Below are 19,553 nucleotides of genomic sequence, written 5' to 3'. Positions count from 1 at the left end.
ACCGGGGTCACCCCCGGCCCCCCCGGCCCCGCACCGGGGTCACCCCCGGCCCCCTCGGCCCCGCACCGGGTCACCCCCGGCCCCCTCGGCCCACACCGGGGCCACCCCCGGCCCCCTCGGCCCCGCACCGGGTCACCCCCGGCCCCCTCGGCCCACACCGGGGTCACCCCCGGCCCCGCACCGGGGTCACCCCCGGCCCCCTCGGCCCACACCGGGGCCACCCCCGGCCCCCTCGGCCCCGCACCGGGGCCACCCCCGGCCCCCTCGGCCCCGCACCGGGTCACCCCCGGCCCCCTCGGCCCCGCACCGGGGTCACCCCCGGCCCCCCCGGCCCCGCACCGGGGTCACCCCCGGCCCCCCCGGCCCCGCACCGGGGTCACCCCCGGCCCCCCCGGCCCCGCACCGGGGCCACCCCCGGCCCCGCACCGGGGTCACCCCCGGCCCCCCCGGCCCCACACCGGGGTCACCCCCGGCCCCCTCGGCCCACACCGGGGTCACCCCCGGCCCCCCCGGCCCCACACCGGGGCCAGCTGGAGCTCAGGGGGGGCTGAGCCTCGGTGAGGCCCCCCGGCGCGACGCCCGGGGTGCGATGAGTTTGGCAGGTCTCAGCCGGGGCCAACGCAGCAATAAAAAAATGCCTGGAGAAGGGGAGGAAGAGCTCGAGGAAAAGACGAAGCGGGCTCGTTTGCCTTCCCGGCTTCTCCCACCCACCCTTTGTCGGCTCAGAAGTGCGGCGGGGGGATTTGCCACGGATGCCGGAGCGAGAGCCGGGGTCCTGCCGGGTGCACGGTAAAGCCCCGATGCCCCTGATCCGCATGGAGAAGGGCTGGGGGCAGGAGGCCGGCGCAGCCCTAACGAGCCCTCGGAGGGGAAGGGGATGCCGAGGGCTGCCGGGGCATCGCCCGGCCACGGTAACGGCCAAGATCTGAAATACGGGGGCGGGGGGACGAGGCGGCGGGTCTCCCCATTGCCCGCTGCCCGGGGAAGGCGCCTCGGGAGCGAGTCGCAGCCCCCGTCGCCCGGCGGGCCCGCCGCAGCGGGCTGCGCGCGCATCCCCCCGGGATCACAAAGAGAGAGGAGAGCGGCGACGTCTCAGCAACCGGGCTTTAATAATTAACTCTGCAAACCGCCACGGGGCCGGGATTCGCGCAGGCGCCCATTGACACCACCGTATTTACACGCGGGCGAGGAGCGGGAGCGCCGCGCAGCCCTCCACCGCACCTTCCCGACCGCCGCCAGACAAAATATTGCTCCAACACGTTAAAACCGCGGCGTTAACGGCACGCGGAGGCTGCGGACGTGCCGGGGTCGGCCGCCTTCCCCTCTCGTAACTGATTTACCTTCTCCGCCAAGAGTTCGAAGCCTCCGAGGCCACGCTGAGATTTTGCTCGAGCCCTTTGCCGTCAGCCCGGGGGGCGGCTTCCACCGCCCAAAGGCCGGGGTCCGAGCACCCCGCCCTGCGCCCTCCCTGCCCAAATCGGTTTGCAGGCAGCAAGACCCCACGTTCTTACACCCCCCTGCCACCTCCTTCCTTACCCCGCTGAATTAAACTCTCGCTAAAGCTCCGGGCAGCCCGGCCCAGTTCCGGGCTGTACTCACCCACCCTTTCCCAGCGACTCGGCCTCTCCCCTGCCCGCATCGCCCCAGCGCCCGCAGAAAGCCGGGAGATGCCGAACGGGAAGTGCCGGAGAGGATCTGGGTCCGGGCTCACCGGCCTTTGCCGCCGCGCAGACGTACCTGGGAGCGGGTGAAGCCCCCGCTGTTTGCGCACGGAGCTGCTGGAGCTCGGCACAAAACACCAGCGGGTTTTAACAGCCCGCGGGGTCGCTCCCTCCCTCCGTATCCCCCTCCTGGGGACGGGCCGAGGAACATCCCACCTCTGGATACAAACAACCATCAGCTCGGAGCCTGGCCTTCAGTCTGTGGCTAAGTAAAACACTCCTTAGAGCCTGGCGTAAGCAGTGGCACCTGGTGTCACAGAAACCAAAGAAAACGTGCAAATTCAGTGAGGCGGCAGTGCCAGCCCAGAGGGAAAAGCGGGTGGGAACACGGGAGGGCGTCGAGCCGTCCCCTCCCCGATTTATCCCCTTGTGGCAAAAAAAAAAAAAAAAGCAAAAATCCCCTTATGGCAAAAACCCCCAGGGGACACGAGAAGCAAAGCGCAGCAGAGGCTCAGCGGGGCGTGCCTGCGCCGCTTTTCCCCCACCAGGGACGCGGGAAAGGCGCAGGCAAGCCAATACTCCCCTACGGGGAACCACCCTGCCCCGATCCCACCAAAAGCCACCTCCAGCCGCCGAGACCCCAGGGGCTCCCCCCGCGCTCGCCTCCGAACGCCCGGCTGGGCCGGCCTCACCCGCGGCCCGGCTCCTTCCGACTCGCCCTCTCTGCCCGCGCTCGGATTTCTTACGCGAAAGAAGAAGGAATCTCTAAGAAATCTGTCTTATCTTTAAAGTGTCAAAACAGGGGCTGGAGCGCCCGGCCAGCGCCAGAGCCTCACCCCCGCCCCGCAGCGTAACCCCCCGGCCTGGGGACGCACCCGGCGAGGCAGGCGCCTTCTCCGGCCCCAGGGATTTCCCTCTTGGCCGACTCTGGGATAAGAGACGCCCCTGAAGAGGGGGGAAAACGTTAAACCCCTAAAACGGCCGGCCAGGCCCTACAGGCGATGGGGAGAAGAACCAAATTTAGGTCCGTGGAGCATCGCCCTCCTCACCGGGAGCGGAGGCAGCTGGAGCAGGTCCCCGCGGGCTCCGCCGCCGCGAACTCCCTCTGCCTTCCTCCCGCCTCCACGGCCCGTTTATTAAAGCAGCCAGGCGTGACGTGAACGCGCAGCCACACGCAACGGGACCGAGACAGTCGGCTTTAGCCGCGTCCCAGCCCCAGGAGTAACCCCCCGGCGTCCCCAAATATCCGCCTACGCTGGCTCGGAGGCCGGCGGCAGGCTCCGAGAACAACTAAGGCTTCAGTTTGAGCCAGGGATGAAGGATGGTGAGGATGGAGAGGATGGAGGAGGTGAGGCCGCACAGCCCCACAAAGCCCGGGTTGGTTTTGTACAGCCCCAGCTTGTCCAGGGGGATGAAAAGGTCGCAGGCGTTTTTCACCACGTCCAGCAGCAGAGGAGGGTTGTTCCGAAGGACGTGGATCAGAAGCCGGAGCTGGATCTGCAGCCTCAGCCCCAGCTGCTGGAGCCCGTTGTCAGCCCGGAGCTGGCGCCCGTTCTCACTGCCTTTCGCTCGCTTCCCGCCCGCCTCGCGCTCCATCAGGATCCGGATCTCGTAGGCGTCCCGGCTCAGGTTCACGACGAGGGCAAAGAGGTAATACCTGAAAAAGAGGGGAGAGAAATGGCGGGGAGAGCAGAGGGAGCAGGCAAACAGTGCTGGGGATCGCGGTCTGCGGCGCTGGGAGCCTCCAAAATAAATAAATCTTTATCAGGGATCTGGACGAGGGGATCGAGGGCTCCCTCAGTCAGTTTGCAGACAACACCCAGCTGGGCGGGAGCGCTGATCTGCTGGGGGGCAGGAGGCTCTGCAGAGGGCCCTGGCCAGGCTGGGGCGATGGGCCCAGGCCCCGGGGTGAGGGTCAGCAAGGCTCAGGGCCGGGTCCTGCCCTGGGGGCACAACAACCCCAGGCACCGCTGCAGGCGTGGGGAGGAGCGGCTGGGAGCTGCCCGGCGGGAAAGGGCCTGGGGGTGCTGGTCGACAGCCGCTGGACATGAGCCAGCAGGGTGCTCAGGTGGCCAAGGGGGCCAGTGGCACCCTGGCTTGTGTCAGGAACGGTGTGGCCAGCAGGAGCAGGGAGGGGATGGTGCCCCTGCGCTGGGCACTGGTGAGGCCGCCCCTCGAATGCTGTGCTCAGCGCTGGGCCCCGCACCCCAAGGCGGCCATGGAGGGGCTGGAGCGTGGCCAGAGCAGGGCAGCGGGGCTGGGGCAGGGGCTGGAGCACAAGGCTGGGGAGGAGCGGCTGGGGGAGCTGGGGGGGCTCAGCCTGGAGAAGAGGAGGCTGAGGGGAGCCCTCCTCGCTCTCTGCAACGGCCTGAAAGGAGGCTGGAGCCGGGGGGGTCGGTCTCTGCTCCCCAGGAACAAGCGATGGGACGAGAGGGAACGGCCTCAAGCTGCGCCAGGGCAGGGTTGGGTTGGGTATTGGGAAAAACTTCTTCACGGAAAGGGCTGTCAGGCCCTGGCCCAGGCTGCCCAGGGCAGGGGCTGAGTCCCCATCCCTGGAGGGATTTAAAAGCCGGGGAGATGTGGTGCTCAGGGACATGGGTTAGTGGTGGCCCTGGCAGCGCTGGGTTAACGGTTGGACTCGATGCACTTAAAGGTCTTTTACAACCCAAACGATTCTACGAGAAGCCCCTGCACGCAGCGCTGCGGGGCTCAGAGCCCTCACCCACCCCTGCAGGGCAGCAGCCCCGGGGGAGCCCCGGGCCAGCAGAAGGGAGGCGAGCGGCCCGCTCTCCCCGGGGAAGCGCACTCGCTGCCGGCCGCAGCTCCCGCGGCTGCCCAGCCCCTCACCTGAAGGACCTCTGGCTCCACTTCTCCTGATCCACGCTGGGGACGAGCCCCGTTTTTCCCGCCCAGAGGACGTTGTCGCAGGCGAAGTACATGGCCCTGTTGAGGTGGCTGAGGGTGACGCAGAACCGCAGCACCATGTCTGACAGGTGGATGGCCCTTTTCGCCGCCTCCAACGCCTCGGCCGAGCTGCCCAGGCGCAGCACTGCGGGACAGACAGACGGACGGTCACCGGGGGGGTGTGGGGATCCCGGTTCCCCCCCCCCAAGCCCCGGCCCGGCCCCACTCACGCTTGCGGCCCAGGCTGAGGTGAGCCTCCAGCTGCCGAATGCTGGCCAGGACCCCGGCGCTCGCCCCGTTCCTCCGCAGCGTGTCCCCCGCCAGGGCACAGGCGTATTGGGCGGCCCTGTAAGAGACGGCGCGGCGTCAGGGCCCAACCCCGGGGCCTCCGTGACCGCCCTCCCCCGGGCCCCGGTGAGGGGAAGGCGGGCCGCGCCGCACCGGAGCCAGCTCCCGTACCTGAAGAGCCGCTCCTTGGCCTGGCTCTGGGCGCTGAAGCGCACCCAGGTCTCCATGGCGGGGCCGGGCCGGGCCGGGCCGGGCCCGCGGCGTCGCTCCCCGGTGCGGGGCCTCGGCGGGACGGCGCGGAGCCACTTCCGGGAGCGCGACGGAAGCCGCCACGGGACAAACCGGCCGCGGCGGGGGGTGGTGGTGCACTAGCGCCGCCTAGGGGTCCGGCGGGAGCGCAGCACAGCCTTTTCATGTCCGCAGGCTTGTTCCTATTGGCTGGAGACTCCAAGCTCCGCCCTTTTCCATCAAAACAGAGGCCGTGAATGGGCAATTGCAACAGTCTCCGCCTCTAAATATGCATCGAAGCCTTTGATTGGTTAGCTTTTCCATTTCCCGCCCCCCTTCTCCCGACCAATAAAAACGTGGTTACAATTCCCTACCTCCATCTCTGCTGCTTTGCATTTTGATTCGTTCTTTCCTGTGTCATTATAATAAATCCTGTAGCACGATTGGACAGCTATCATCTAAGCCCCGCCCCCTCGCCGCGTCCGTCACTTGTGATTGGGGTAGGTAAGGCGACCGCGCCCCTCCCTCCCCACGCCCTGCAAGCGAGTTCTGATTGGCCGCTCCCCGCCTCGTCCCGCCCACCATCCCGGTCCTCTGCCCTGCGATTGGCCTGCTGCCGCTTTCACCGCCTCCCTCCCACCACCCTCCCCCCTCCCCGAAGCCTCCTCCGTGCCGCCATTGGCCAGCTCCCCCTACCGTCCCGCCCCCTCCCTGAGGTGATCTCCACGCCCATTGGGCCCTGGGGCGGTGAGTGACAGCGGCCCCGCGGCGGGGTTCTCCCTCGGAGCGGGCTGGCGGCGGCGGCGATGATGGAGTCGGTGCGGGCGCAGCGGCTGCAGCCCGGCGTGGGGACCCTGCGCTCCCTGCGGCCCGGCGTTACCGGGGCCCCCGCCGCCGCCTCGGCCCCTCCGCCGCCTCCCGCCCCTCCGCCCGCCGCGGTGGCGGCGGCGCCGCCGCTTCCCGCCGTTCCGCCCCCGGCCGGGCTGGGGTTGGGGCTGGGGCTGGGGCTGCCGCCGCCGCCTCCCCCGCTGGGGCTGCAGGGACCCGCCGCGCCGCCGCCGCCCGGCGCCGGGCCGCCCGCCGTGCTGCGGGAGGCGGTGGAGGCGGTGGTGAGGAGCTTCGCCAAGCACACGCAGGGCTACGGCCGCGGTGAGCCGGGGGCGGGGGGGCTCGGGGCGGGCTCGGGGACCCGATGCCTGGGGGGGCTGAGGGCGAGGGACCCGGGAGGGGACCCTCTTCCCGTCCCTGGCCCCTTCTCGCCCCGTTTCCCTCCTGTCGGCTCCCCCCGGGGCTCCCCTCCGCCGCCCCCGCCCAGGGCTGGCTCCTCTGCAGCTTCAGCCGGTTTCTCCCTCGGTCTTATTCCTGCCGCCCTCTCCCCGGGAACGGGCTCCTCTGGATCATCCTCTCCCACGCAGTCCGTGCCCCCAGGGCTGGGGCTCTCCTTTGCCTCTTTTCCTTCCCCCCTTGCCCCATCCCATCACTGTAGGGGCCGGGATCTTCCCGAGCTGTTTCCCTGTCAGCTCCCCCTTTCCCTTCCAGCCTTGTGCCTGGGACTCTCCCATCCCAGCCCTCCTTCCCCATTAATTCTCCCTTGTCTGGGGTTCCTGTCGAAACCCGTTTTCCTTGGTCCGTGCAACCCTTCCCCTTTCTGTCTTCTCCAGCATAAGCGTTAAGGTGCGGACCTCTCCGAGACCCTCTTCCCTCCCCGGAGTTTGCATGGCAGCCTTGCCGGGTGAGGGCCCCGCTTCCCTTTGCTTCCCACCACCGAGCTTTGAGCGCCCTTTTCCCCGCAGGTCTAGGAATTAGAGAAAAGCGGCGAGCTGGGAGCCTCTCCCGTGGCTGTGCGCTGTGTCCCTGTCCCAGCGGCGCTCAGCTGGTGCTTTGCCCATGCGATGGGCTGTAAGGGTGACGGAGGAGGCATCCGTGACTGTTGTCGTTAGGTTCAACGTCAGTAATAAGCGTTTCGTGCCGTTTGTGGAGGGTTTTTTTGGTGTCTGCTGCTGTCTCAACCCTCGTGCTTGGCATCTCCCAGCCCTGCAGAGCGAGCTCCCGTGATTTGGGTGACGTTAAAGGTGAGCGTGGGGAGGAAGGGAGGATCCCTGCTCCAGCCCGATCTATCTGGTGCCAAAACCGAGAACGTGAGTAAAGTAAAAGCGAGTAAAATAAAACCGCTGAGCCTGTGGTTTCTCTGGGTCTGCCTTTTCCCTAAGGACTCTCGTGGTTTCAGGGGTCAAACCTGAGAAACATTCGTGGGTCTCCTTTTCTTAGAAAGCTCTGCGGCCTCTTAAATGCAAACTTTTGTTTTTACGGGATCAACCGTTTCCCGATGCCTAATTTGACGTGGTTTTTTGCTTTTGTAAATTAGGGAAACGAGGTAGGGGTAGGCGAGTGTAGTGGTGACCACGAAGGCAGGCGTAGGAGCTTGGGCAGGCGATTCCCTACCTTGTGGTTTAAAGCTGAGGAGGTTTCCTACTCGTGCTGTGCCTGTAACAGGTAAACGTGTGATAAAGTTAGAGAAAGTGGAGGCTGTTTATTTTTCAAATGTTTTTTAGATGTGTTTTATGTTTTTAAGAAGGGGGATTCTTGTGTCGTAGCGATTTAGTCCTCTGTACATAATTCTTTTACTTCAACTCGATGTCAGGACAAAAAATGCTCGTTTCTTTCAACGAAGGCAGCAGCGACGAGAGCTCCGCTGGGCAATCCTTGGCCGAAATTCCCAGTGGCCACGGTTTTCCCGGGATCCCCCCCAGTTCTGTGCTCTGCACGGCTGCACCTGGTCGATGAAAAACCCCGTGGCTGGGAGGAGGAATCAGCTCTGCTGGTGCTGGAAGAGGCTGTCGCGGGGGTGTTAAGTACTCCACCACGCTCCGGCGCCGCGGGGCTCCAAGTATTGCATCAGAGGCGCCCGGTCGTGCGAGAGCCCCTGGAGGAGGCTCGGATCTGAGTTTCTTGTACACTCCTTTTTATTTAAAAAAAGAAAAAAAAAAAAAAGTACGGAAGCGAGAAACAAGGTCGAAGCACATATTTTACTGGTCCTGTGATGGAAAGAATCTTCCACCCCGCCCGAAAGGAGACGTTTTGCAACTATTTTGAGTTCCCGACTTCTTCCGGCTACGGCAGCAGGTCCAACAAGAGGCGGTCGTCCGCTTCCAAATGGTGAGCGCTTGGCAGCCAGCGCCACCGGCGCGCGAGGGACCGCTGCTCCTCTGGCTGCGGAGGAGCTCGGCGCCATGTGGAATCACTTACCCTTCTGTATTTAATATGCAAGTCAGATGTGCTATCGTATACGCAGCGCCGGGATACGGGGTTACGCTCCAAAGCAATAAACAGATAGGAGCGATGGTCAGAGCAGGCTCTGCTTTGTGTCTCCCAGCGTCTCTTCAGCTTTTCTCGGAGTGGCGAATCCAAAGGGGGAAGCCTCCGACAGAAGCCGCCCCGCGTGGGTTAAGCTGCGCTCTAAATCCGCGGCTCTCTCCCACGCAGATGGGTGACGAGGTTTTTCTAGAAGATCGGCGTTTCCCGTTCCTGCCCTCAGAAATGCAAACAGATAAAAAAGGTATCGACTGATGCCGGTGTCTTTTGAGCTGCTAGAGAGACTTGTTCTACTTGCGGGCACTTAAAATAGCTTTCTTTATTTGTTGGGCTTCCCGTTCAACATCACCTCGCGTGCGGTGCAAAGAATACGTCGCTTCTTCGGCACCTTTACCTGCGGTCAAAGCATCCAGTCGTTCTTCTCTCTGCCCTCTCCCCAGCCCGAGCGCTGCGTGGTGTTTCCCGTGCTCCGTACGGGATTGAAATCCGTCAGGGTGCAGAAGGCGTCCCTGCTTTCTCGAGGACCGTCCTCTCGCAAGCGTGAGCCCTAACGGGATTTAGGCTGCTTTCCGAAAAGCCAGCTTCCCGTCTGCTGCCTCTTCCCCCCACGTCGCTGTTTTGTGATTCAATGGGAGGAGGGGGGTGAATGAGCGAGGCTGAAAATCATCGATCCGGAGCAAATTCAGGCTAAGATTTCACTTCGGATGCAGCGCGCTGCAGTGTCTGCTCAATACGACACGTGCGGCGTTGTGGCTGGGAAGGAGAGGGCAGGTGGGCAGATCTCTGCTCGTAGCGAGGCGGGCTGCTCTCCGGCCCTGTAAAAGCATATTGTCCTGAAGCATTTGTCGAGTTTCAATTAGGTATTTCGCTCTCTCGTCTCCTAAACCCGTCCTGCCTGCGGCAGCTGGAAGCATTGGATCCAGTCTGGGAAGAAAACCTCTTTTGGATGCTTCTCAGCTGTCTGACCTATTGCTCCAGTCGCTAATGAAGTACCCAGCCGGTGTCTGGCACAGAGGAACCCTTGTCTTGGGCTGAAAACACAATTCCCTGCCCACGGACGTGTTGCACGGCGTTTCCTCGTTAACCTGCCCTTAATGCCAGCTTCTCAGACTTCACTAAATTAAACCCAAGTAGAATTTCCCTGAATTTTCAGAGTAATTCCGTGTGTGGTGAGCATTTGCCTTGCCTGATGTAGCTCGGCTTTCTCTGCAGTTTCTTGTGTGGTCGCGGCTGCGAAGTCTCAGTTGCCCTGTGCCAAATGGTCCCTGAAGCCGTTATTGAATCGGGCATTGTCTCCCCAGATCCGCTGGGGATTATGTGCATGATTTACGCCCTCCCTGGGACGGGAATCTGCCTGGATGGATGGGAATTCTGTCTGGGTATTGGCGCGCTGGAGAACTGGCAGGGAACTCTGTATTGTTTGTACGGCTTTTTGTTAGTCTTCAGTGGAAAATTGCCCCTGTCTTGCATGTTTCATCAAAAAAAAAAAAAACCAAATTAAGCTTGAAAATAATCCAAAGCGACTGCTTTGTGAACAAATGCCCTGGAAAGCCTGTGGTTGAAAGAGGAGGGAAATGCTTGGTGAGGGACTACTGTGCTGGTGACTCCTCGCCTGGCTGCATCTTACAGGGAGCAATAAAACAAAGTCAAAGCCTCGAGCTCGCCGTCTTCCTGAAAGCCACCTGGCTGAAGACTTAAAGAGTTACAGCGCTGTGTGGGCCACCGAAAAGCTAAGCCAGGGTGGCTTGCGATGGCCTTGGCTTCTCACGCTCGCGCGCGGCCTCAAATTCACCTCCCTTTTATACCTTACCCCGGGAGACTTTGAGAGCAGCAGCCGCCTCTGGCTTGGTGCTCTGCCCGGTGCTTGCTGCGTGGTACACGGCTCCTCGCGGGAGAGCTTGCCTGGGGGTTTTGGGGTACTTTTTCTCGTTTTGCTTAAAACGAGAATGCTGGGGTGGGGGCCTTTTAACAGCTCTTGCATGAGCGAGGAGCTGCTGTAATCTGTTTTGCAGATTGCCTTGCTTCAAAGCAATTGCTGAGATTAAAAAGGCTTGGAGAAGGAGTGCTGAGGAGGAGCTGAGGGCAGGCTTTTCCTACAGCTACCTGTCAAACTCTTCAGCACGGAAAGCAGCTTAGAGCAAATTCGACCGGACTTAGCGTGTTAGACGCTACGAGGGTCGTTTTTTCTTGCCCAAACCTTGACAAAGTAAAGGGTGGGTAGTCGAAGGAAGTCCTCACGGCGCTGGGGATTCAGAAAGGAGGAGAGTGACAGGAGAGCTGGCTCGTTGTTACAGCAAACACCTCTGGTTCTCGCACGCGTATTAAAATAAGAATTTAATCTCGCGGATTTGGGCTACGAGCTGATTGCCGTGAGGGCTGTGCGCGTTGGTTGGCTGTGCGCAGCGTGGACTATCTGCTGGGTTAAAAGGTGGGTAAGTGCTCAAACCCCATCTGGCAAATTTGGTGCTCCAGAAACGGTGCCTGCTTAAAAACGACTTCTGGAAAGACTGTAATTACCAAAGTCAACGAGGGCTAACGTTTTAGGCTCTGGTTTCCTAACTGGGATGGAAAAAACAGTTACGGTAACAAAAGCTAATCCTGGTCTTGGCCTGTGATTCACCGTTTGGTTATACGCCCTCCCGTGCCGAAAGGCACAAGGAGATTCTCCAATTGGATCTTTCCCTTCCCTGTGCTGTTACGCGCTCTCTCTCTCTGGCAGTCAAATGCTCGCACCCGAATTACGGGGAGTTCTGCCAGAAGGCCTCGGCGGGGCAGCTTTGCGCCTCGGGTCACTTCTTGTATCTCCGTCGTGTTGTTTTGAGCCAGGTACGTGATGTTCAGCGTAAAGGCAGGCGGTTCCTGCAGGTCTGACAGTGCACGCGCGGGTCAGCTGCAGAGGTTTGTTGGAACGAGAAGAGCTTTTCTGGAGGAGGCTTTGTTTTAGAACTCGGTGGTTCTCCTTACGCTCCTCTTGCTGGGAGAGGCGTCTCTGTGTTGACATCGTGCACCTACGGCTTCCCCTGACGCTGATGGTTTTTAATCCGAGACGTAACCGCGCTCCCTGGCAGGGCCCTGCTTGCGTAGGTGGGACTGCGCTAGCATTTATGCCCTTCTGTTTCTGGATGCGGCCGCTCCTGGCAGGTGATACCTGAGGAAACCAGTTTCCCAGGCGCCTGTTTTCTGTCTCTGAACTTGATTCTTCTGTCTCCTCAGTGAACGTCGTGGAGGCCCTTCAGGAGTTCTGGCAGATGAAGCAGTCGCGTGGAGCCGATCTGAAAAACGGAGCCCTCGTGGTGTACGAGATGGTCCCTTCCAACAGCCCCCCTTACGTCTGCTACGTCACCTTGCCGGGAGGGAGCTGCTTCGGCAGTTTCCAGGTACGATCGCTTGGGTGGAGGCTGTCCCTGCGGCACAGCTCGCCGGCCAAAGCAGCCTGACTTGGGTGCCCTGGGATCCTTCCCCACCGGAATTAGTGCTCACGCACCGTTCTGCGCTGGGCGCGGCGCTAACGGTTTTCCTCTGATTGGAAGCGTGAGAACGACATGGGTCTGACTGTGAGCCTCTGTAATTTCAGGCTGGCTATTAACGCTCCCCCTTGCCTGTGAAACCCCGCCCGACTTCAGTCGGGGAAGGTTTGGCTGTAAATTTTACGGTGCTGTGTGTGCTGTATGCCCTACGCGTGGCTGACCTGGCCCTTGGCAGTGCCGGGGTAAGAGATGTGCTATCGGAGAAAGCTCTTAGATCGGCTGGTTTTGACACTGGGTTCTCCTTCCCCCGGTTAAGCAGCGGGATGTATTTACAGGATGCGGCTCGGACAAGCTGGTAGAATAATATTTCCTTGCAGGGGCTCTGGATTTGACCCAGAACCTCTTCTCCAGATGCCAAAAGCCTCTAGAAATCAAATCGTAACATGGGATCAATAGTTTCTCCCCTCTTTCTGTTTAAAAGGAAAATGTCCAACCCAAATACCTCACCCGAAAGATGAAGGTCCAAAAATCACAACGGGTCCTGACTGCGTTTCGGATTCCTTTGCTGCAGTGGCTTTAGGCAGTTACTCTCTAGTCTTGGTTTGAAGAACGGATCCAAAAGAAACAGTTCAGGCAGCTACAGAGTCTGCCTGTCCTGAAGAGCAGTCCTTGTGCTGAAGAGTAATTTGGTTACGTTTTGGTTTTAAGCTAATTAATTTTGTTGACGATCCGATGGGTGGCGTTTCCCGATGCAGATACTATGTGCTGAGTTCAGCTGCCTGCCTAATTTTTGTGTTTAGCGTGGTTGGGATAGCTGTGGTTTAAAACTAGCTCCTAATGATTTCAGGATGTCGGAGAGCACGACTTTCCAAAACTACACAACACTGCCACCTAATTCCCGTTCTCTGCGGCGGGGGGAGAAGTTTGGAGCACGGGGCTGCAGGCACCTCGGTCAGCTCGCCGTCGTTCTGTCCTGATGCTGTCTGTCTCTCCTCAGTTCTGTCCAACCAAGGCGGAGGCCCGAAGGAGCGCTGCGAAGATTGCGCTAATGAACTCGGTCTTTAACGAGCATCCCTCCCGGAGGATCACGGATGAGTTCATTGAGAAGAGTGTTTCGGAGGCCCTGGCATCTTTCAACGTAAGGCTTTTCGGTGCCCAGCCGGCTGCGATTGGCGGGGACGGGTTGGCTGGGGAAAAACCTCAGCTCACGGGAAGAGAAGTTTTCTTTTACATCTGGAACTCTTTATGGCAGGTTTTTTTGAGCAACTTCTGAGTATTAAAAGTTTAACTACAGCTCTAATTCTCGCTCTCCTGCTTCCCCTCCCACGCAGGCTCACACTCGCCTCGCGCGTGATTGTGCTGCCCTCAGATCAGGCAGGGTAGGGGAAGACGACTGAGGTGTCGACTCCTGCGGCCCTTCCGTGACGGGGCTGTCGCATTGGCTAGCTTTCTCTAAACCAAATGTTTTCCAGAAACTTTAGTTTCTAGCGGCGGGAGCTTTGCATTCTTCTTTTACTGCCCTAATTATACCTTATCCCGGAGGGAGCTCTCGCTGCGCAGTCACGTGGCAGCGCCCAGAGTACTGTAACAACTTTGAAATCGCCGTAATGGGCTGCAGAAAAAAATCCCGTTTCAAGTAGCATCGTCAAAAGCAGAGCGGGCTTTGTCACTCCCTGAGAGCCGTAGCGAACGACGCGAGTGTTAGAGGCCGAATTAGACTGGTAAAAGCCAGCCGCAGGCTGGGGCACGTACGGCTGCCCTCCTTAATCTGACCCGGAATTGCTGCAGCGGAGGTGATGCGGGTGAGCTCCGCGCGGTCGGGAATTGCAGCTCTCGTATGAAATGTCTCTTGCAGGGCAATCGAGAGGAAGCTGATAATCCCAACACCGGGATCGGTGCTTTCCGCTTCATGCTGGAATCCAACAAGGGGAAATCAATGCTGGAGTTCCAGGTACTGTTCATGATTTAAGGCCACGGTTCAAGGCGGGGTGGTTTGATCTCGCAGCGATGTCCGTAGCGCTTTACGTTCGAAACAAAAGTGAGGCTTTCCTCTTAGAGCACAGCTCGGGATTTGTGGCGCTTTCAGGTGCTGGTTCACCAGCAAAATACTTTGAATTGGGCTCCTCTCTGTAGATGCTTTTTGATATTTGCAGGGCTCAGTACTGCGAAGGGTTGTGCGTTCTGAGCCAGTGCTTTCCGTGACACGGTGTTCCGGTAACTGGTGCTGGAGGTCCGGCCGGCACCTGCAGGCACCTTAACTCGTGGCATTCAGCGAGCCGTCTCGTTTGTGGTTTTTATCCTCCCCTGTAAAATGGGAGAGATCTCCCTTCCCTTAGGAAAGCTGGTGAAGATCTTTCACCCGAAGGCATTTTGATTGTGGAATTAGGAGTCTGGGTTACTGTCATGACATGCCCTCAAACCGCAGCTTTATCTGAGCAGTCCTCGTAGCCCACTGAAGTATGCTCAGCCTGTCTCCCGTTACGACAAAACATCTGTGGAATGAGAAGTACAAACTGCCGAGGGGAGCTGCTATAACACTTATCACTCCTGGGTAATGGAGCAGAAGGAGTCCGTGCAGAACAGATGACTGAGAGCTGAGATTCTTCTGGGCTTTATTCCAGCCTTTCTGAGGAAACTGCTCCTACGAGCAGAGCAGCCAGGTAAATAAGAGCGCTCGGAATCCTGCCTGCGACTCGCTAGCCTTTGAGCGCGCTCCTCGTTCTCCAGCACGCCCATCCCCGCACGTACAGAGACGTCCTTAGGACAGCGCTGCGAGATTCCCAAATCCTTTTAATTTAAACTTGGGCTTCAAAAGTAACTCGAAACGATTCTTGTGCGGCCGAGTTGACTGTAAGCGCACCAACTGGAACTGGATTTTTTAGAAGAGGAGAAATTAGACGGTAACCCTGCTCCAGACAGCGAGGCAGGGTTTGGATGTGCCTCAGAGCAGGCGCCTCAAGTCTGCAGCGCCGCTGTATTTGGGGTTCTTTGCTGTAGGCAAGCTTCTCCCGAGGCCGACTTCTTGCCTGGCTCCTTTCCCTTGAATGGAAATAGTCGGTAGGCGGAAGACAGAAGTGTTTACACAGGGTGACTCTGTTCTGTATATCCCTTAGGCTGTGTTTGTGCTTGGGAAGCCTAACTCGTCCCTGCAAGTTTGAGGCAGAATTTGTGTGGCCTTGAGAGAGAAATGTTTGCTTGGAAAACATGGGGTTGTCACCTGCTCTGGCTGGTGGCGTGGCCTGGAGGTTGCGAGAGGACAGAGCCTTGCTTGCAGAATCCTGAAATCCCTGGGGCGGAGAAGCATCAGCGTCTTTGTCTCCTCCGTAATCCCCTCATCTGGTCGGGGGATTTTGGTCTGGTGGGGTGAGCCAGGCTTTGCCCTTGCGTCCAGGCTCCTGGGGCGCTGGTGATGCCTTCCCCTCCCCCGCTCCTGTGGTTTTCATGTCTTTTTGATAAATCTGGACTCATTCGTGCTGGAAGTCTTTTGTTTATAGACTCCGGAGTTGCAAACATGCTCTGTGACCCTTGCAATTGCAAAGGACCGGCCGTGATGTTGCCAAGGCCTTCTCGGTTTCTTCTCCCCCTAGCTAGAAACGAGCTTGCCCGCTTGTCACGCCGAACCCTCGCCCCCGCTTTGCTCGCCGCCTGACTGCCTCTTGCCCTTGCAGGAGCTGATGACCGTCTTCCAGCTGCTGCATTGGAACGGCAGCCTCAAAGCCATGCGAGAGAGGCAGTGCTCACGGCAGGTGAGTCCCGGCTGCGGGCGTCTCCAGCCGTGCTCTCGGTGTCCTGGGGTCGCCGCAGCCACCCCCCTAAGCTCCCTTAGCCGGCGCGGAAGCCAGGCGCCCCTAAGCGACGCGCGTGCCCCGTAGCGACCTGTCTTTCGTGTGTCCGTACCACCAGGAGGTCCTGGCTCACTACTCCCACCGCGCTCTGGACGATGACATAAGGAACCAGATGGCCATGGACTGGGTGAACAGGGAGCAGAACAGCCCGGGGGCCCTGTCCAGAGAGCTGGCTTCGACGGAGAGGGAGCTGGACGAAGCCCGCCTGGCTGGGAAGGAGCTGCGTTTCCATAAGGAGAAGAAAGACATCCTGATGCTGGCGGCTGGCCAGCTGGGGAGCATGCACTCCTCCAACTGCTAGACTCTGGCGTGCGAGTCGTTCCGCTCCCCCAGGCCCACTAACACCTCCACGCTGACGGGATCCGGCCCCTGTCACGTAAAGCATGCAATGCCTCTTCCAGAATCGTGGCCCGTTTGCACATTTGAAAGATTTTTTTAAAAAAAAAACAACACCACCACCCCCCCCAAAACTCCTGTACAGATCTTTAAACCTTTTAATACTTGCTTCTAGACCTACTCCTCAGCCTCCTATCCGCTAGAGGATTCCTTCTGTCACTTTTTTTTAAAGACGGCGTTAAAAATGCAGCCTTTCAGTATTAACACCGGAGAGCTCCGCTGTACGTCGGCGCTGTACGGTCGGCAGGATTCCAGGGAACGTAGCGCTTCTTCCAGAAAGCTTCTGTTCTTTGGAGCCGATGCATGTCATGCGGACCTGCTTTTATTTTTCCTTCTGCTTCTGTAGTAGAGGGGGGGTCTATCAAAACTCCTCGATAGCCACACGAATTAAAAAAACCAACATGGCAAATTAAAAAACCAACACGGCAAAACAACCAGCGCATTCTCTTTGACGCTACAATGCGAGCTGCGTGGGGGAATACTCCCAAGCACGTAAGAGGGATTTAAAACTGGGATTTTGTTTTGGCCAGACTTAAGTCTGGGGATCGGTCTTAGAGAATTCCAGTTCCAAGCTCGGGCAGGACTCGCGGTTACCCCTACAGCTGTATCTGCTCCTGGCTTTTCGCTCGTGGGGCAGGACGTGGTTCAGTCTCTAAACAACGCAGCTAATGACACACTACGAGGCCCTGCGCTAATTAAGGGCTGCGGCTTGGCAGTTTAATTAGTCGGCAGCAGGCAGAGCCTCCTGCTCCGCTCCCTTTCGGTCCTCTTTGGGGTCTCACAGCGTCGCGCCCAGGGCGGAGGCGCTGAAGTCCCGTCCCAAGCACCAGCACTCGGTGCGGGGATGAGGCGGCCAGTTTGTTCTGCTGGAAGCGCAGCGCTGGAGCTGTGCGGCTCCCCCAGCCAGGCTGGGGAGATGCGCATTTTTGGAAAATCTCGCGGGAAGTGAGAGAGGGACGTGCTGTTCTCTCTGGAGCGGCTTCCAAACCGACTGTCAGGCTCGGCCTCTCCAAGGCAGGGTTAAAAGCCTTGCCAGGGCTTCAGAACGCTAGCGGGGAGGGGGGACGCTCAGCCCCTCTGCCTGAAGGGCCTCGTTAACTAGGGCTGCGGTTGAGCCTTCGCTAACTAGGGCTGCGGTTGAGCCTTCGTTAACTAGGGCTGCGGTTGAGCCTTCGTTAACTAGGGCTGCGTTTTAAGCCTTCGTTAACTAGGGCTGCGTTTTAAGCCTTCGTTAACTAGGGCTGCGTTTTAAGCCTTCGTTAACTAGGGCTGCGTTTTAAGTCTTCATTAACTAGGGCTGCAGTTAAGCCTTCGTTAACTAGGGCTGCGTTTTAAGTTTTTGTTAACTAGGGCTGTGGTTAAGCCTTTGTTAACTAGGACTGCGGTTAAATCTTTGTTAACTAGGGCTGCGTTTTAAGTTTTTGTTAGCTAGAACTGCGTTTAAGTCTTTGTTAACTAGGGCTGTGGTTAAGTCTTTGTTAACTAGAACCACGGTTAAGCCTTTGTTCACTAGGACTGCGTTTAAGCCTTTGTTCACTAGGACTGCGTTTAAGTTTTGGTTAACCAGAACTGCGTTTAAGTCTTTGTTAATTAGGACTGTGGTTAAGCCTTTGTTAACTAGGACTGTGGTTAAGCCTTTGTTAACTAGAACCACGTTTAAGCCTTTGTTAACTAGAACCACGGTTAAGCCTTTGTTAACCAGGACTGCATTTAAGTTTTGGTTAACCAGAACTGCGCTTAAGTCTTTGTTAACTAGGACTGCGTTTAATCCTCTGAACGAGAGCAGAGCTCCCGCCCCAAGCAGCGAAAGCTCAGACTAAGATTTGGCCTCAACTCCACTTTGCTTCCCTCAGGCGGGTGAAGGGGCCTGGCCCTCCGCTGGGCCTGGCTTACCCCGCCCCAGGAGGCGCTTACTGGGGACAAATCCTAGGATTTGGGCTCTCCCGGCCCGGGGTGTTGGTGCGGCGCGGCCTCGAACGAGGCGAGGGGGCGACGGCCAGAGCCGGGGGCGCCGCGTCGGAGCTCGCTCCCTCCGCGTGACAGTGGCGACGGAACAAGCCAAGAATCTCTAGATGCACTATTTTTTTTAAATTAATAATTCCCGTACTAAACCTATGTGATGTGTAGAGTTTAAAAAAAACGCTCTTTCTGACTTTGAAGTGTTCCTGCAGCTCGAGTTCAGGCAAGAGCGTAGCCACTTGTTCGCGGTCCTTCCCCTGTCCCTTCCCGCCTTTTCGATACGTGCCCGGGGGAGCGTCTCGGCGGGAACACGGGCTGCGGACAGGCTCCCGCGCCTCTTTCCTCAACGCCGCTTTCGCCTCTCTCCGCTTCCTTTCCCCCGGTCGAGGTACCAAAGCCTTCGGGACTCGGCTCCTTTCCCTCCGCAGTCCGTTTGCCCGCAGAGGCGGGCGGGTATTCGAGCAATAGTCTTTGTTTTGAGATGGAGATTAAAAAAAAATTGTATTATCTGTAGGTATTCTACTTTTGTATTCTCGTCCTAACAAGCCTGTTTTGGTTTTTTTATATATTTTTTATATGCAGCCTCTTTACACGACAGTATTAATGTTTAACGCGTTTATAAACGTGATTGTAAATGGTGTGGAGTTTATTTTTCTTTTTTTTTTACAGGCCGGCAATATCTAGACCCTGTGTGTGGATGTCATCGCTCGCTCTAGGAGCAGCGCGGGGTCCGACGTCTCCGCACCCGCGCTTGCGCGGCGGCCGTTTATCCCCGCGCGCCGGGGAGCTCCTCGGAAACCTCGCGGCGCCTCCGCCGTCAGGGGTTTTTGGGCCCCTCCTGGTGCTTTTTTGCTTTTTGCGGCGCTTACGAGCGCTTCCCGCGTCGGGATTTTAACGTTTTTAGCGAAACTCTTCTGTCCCGCGGCGCCGGGTGGTGCACGAGCTGTTTCAGGTGCCTCGCTACGGCCAGCAGCCGCGCTGGAACGGATCGGGGAGGATTACGGCGTTTCCACCCGTCCCGGCATAAGGGAAAGGGAAAACCTGGTATTCCCTGACGTGGGTTTTTGGCGATTCGGGCACCGGTTCTCAGTCACCGGATCCGCTTGGAAGGTGATAAAAATGAACAAATCCAGGTTTTCTCAGCGTCCAAAATGGGTTGTTCTCCTCGTTCAGGCTACGTAATCAAATGCGAAGCCGCGAGGATAAATCGCCGTGCGCCGTTGTGGGCTGTATGTATGATTTTATACAATAAACCGATAGATTTTGGGGTAGCTGAGGCGGCTTCTCTCTTCTTCGGGGGCGCAAGGGGCAGATGGTGGCCCCCACCTCCCCTTTGAGCTGTCCCTGCGCAGGGGCTCGTACCCCGGGAGCAGCCGGGCTGGTGTCACCCCCGGGGGTGGCAGTGGTCCCCAGTACGGCCCCAGTGGCTCCAGTATGGCTTCAGTAGGACGCCAGTGTTTCCCAGTATGCGTTGACCTCCCCAAGATGGCGGC

General features: G+C 58.9%; 2 protein-coding genes across 3 annotated transcripts; one reads left to right on the top strand and one right to left on the bottom strand.

Moving 5' to 3' along the window:
- Positions 1-1,090: 1,090 nt before the first annotated feature.
- On the bottom strand, positions 1,091-5,154 carry PEX11B (peroxisomal biogenesis factor 11 beta). Its single transcript, XM_082333093.1, has 4 exons — positions 5,025-5,154; positions 4,796-4,911; positions 4,509-4,710; positions 1,091-3,318 (listed from the first exon to the last, which is right to left on the bottom strand). Exons 1-4 carry the CDS (start codon positions 5,078-5,080, stop codon positions 2,952-2,954), a joined length of 741 nt encoding a protein of 246 aa, XP_082189219.1. The 5' UTR covers positions 5,081-5,154; the 3' UTR covers positions 1,091-2,951.
- Positions 5,155-5,887: 733 nt separating this feature from the next.
- On the top strand, positions 5,888-19,349 carry LIX1L (limb and CNS expressed 1 like; the record flags this gene model as incomplete). Of its 2 annotated transcripts, XR_014230448.1 has the most annotated exons (7): positions 5,888-6,230; positions 11,607-11,770; positions 12,858-12,998; positions 13,716-13,811; positions 15,529-15,606; positions 15,764-16,593; positions 18,730-19,349. XR_014230448.1 is itself a non-coding variant. In XM_082333135.1 (6 exons), the coding sequence occupies 6 exons, from the start codon at positions 5,888-5,890 to the stop codon at positions 16,004-16,006; spliced, it is 1,065 nt and encodes a 354-aa protein (XP_082189261.1). In that variant the 3' UTR covers positions 16,007-18,569. The 2 variants fall into 2 exon arrangements, 1 of the variants encoding a protein (XP_082189261.1); XM_082333135.1 differs by lacking the exon at positions 18,730-19,349 and having other exon boundaries at positions 15,764-18,569.
- Between the last annotated feature and the right edge of the window lie 204 nt (positions 19,350-19,553).

The sequence above is a fragment of the Platalea leucorodia genome (assembly GCF_965183815.1).
Source record: "Platalea leucorodia genome assembly, chromosome: 24".
NCBI lineage: Eukaryota > Metazoa > Chordata > Aves > Pelecaniformes > Threskiornithidae > Platalea > Platalea leucorodia.
This window is presented reverse-complemented; position numbering and strand designations above follow the sequence as displayed.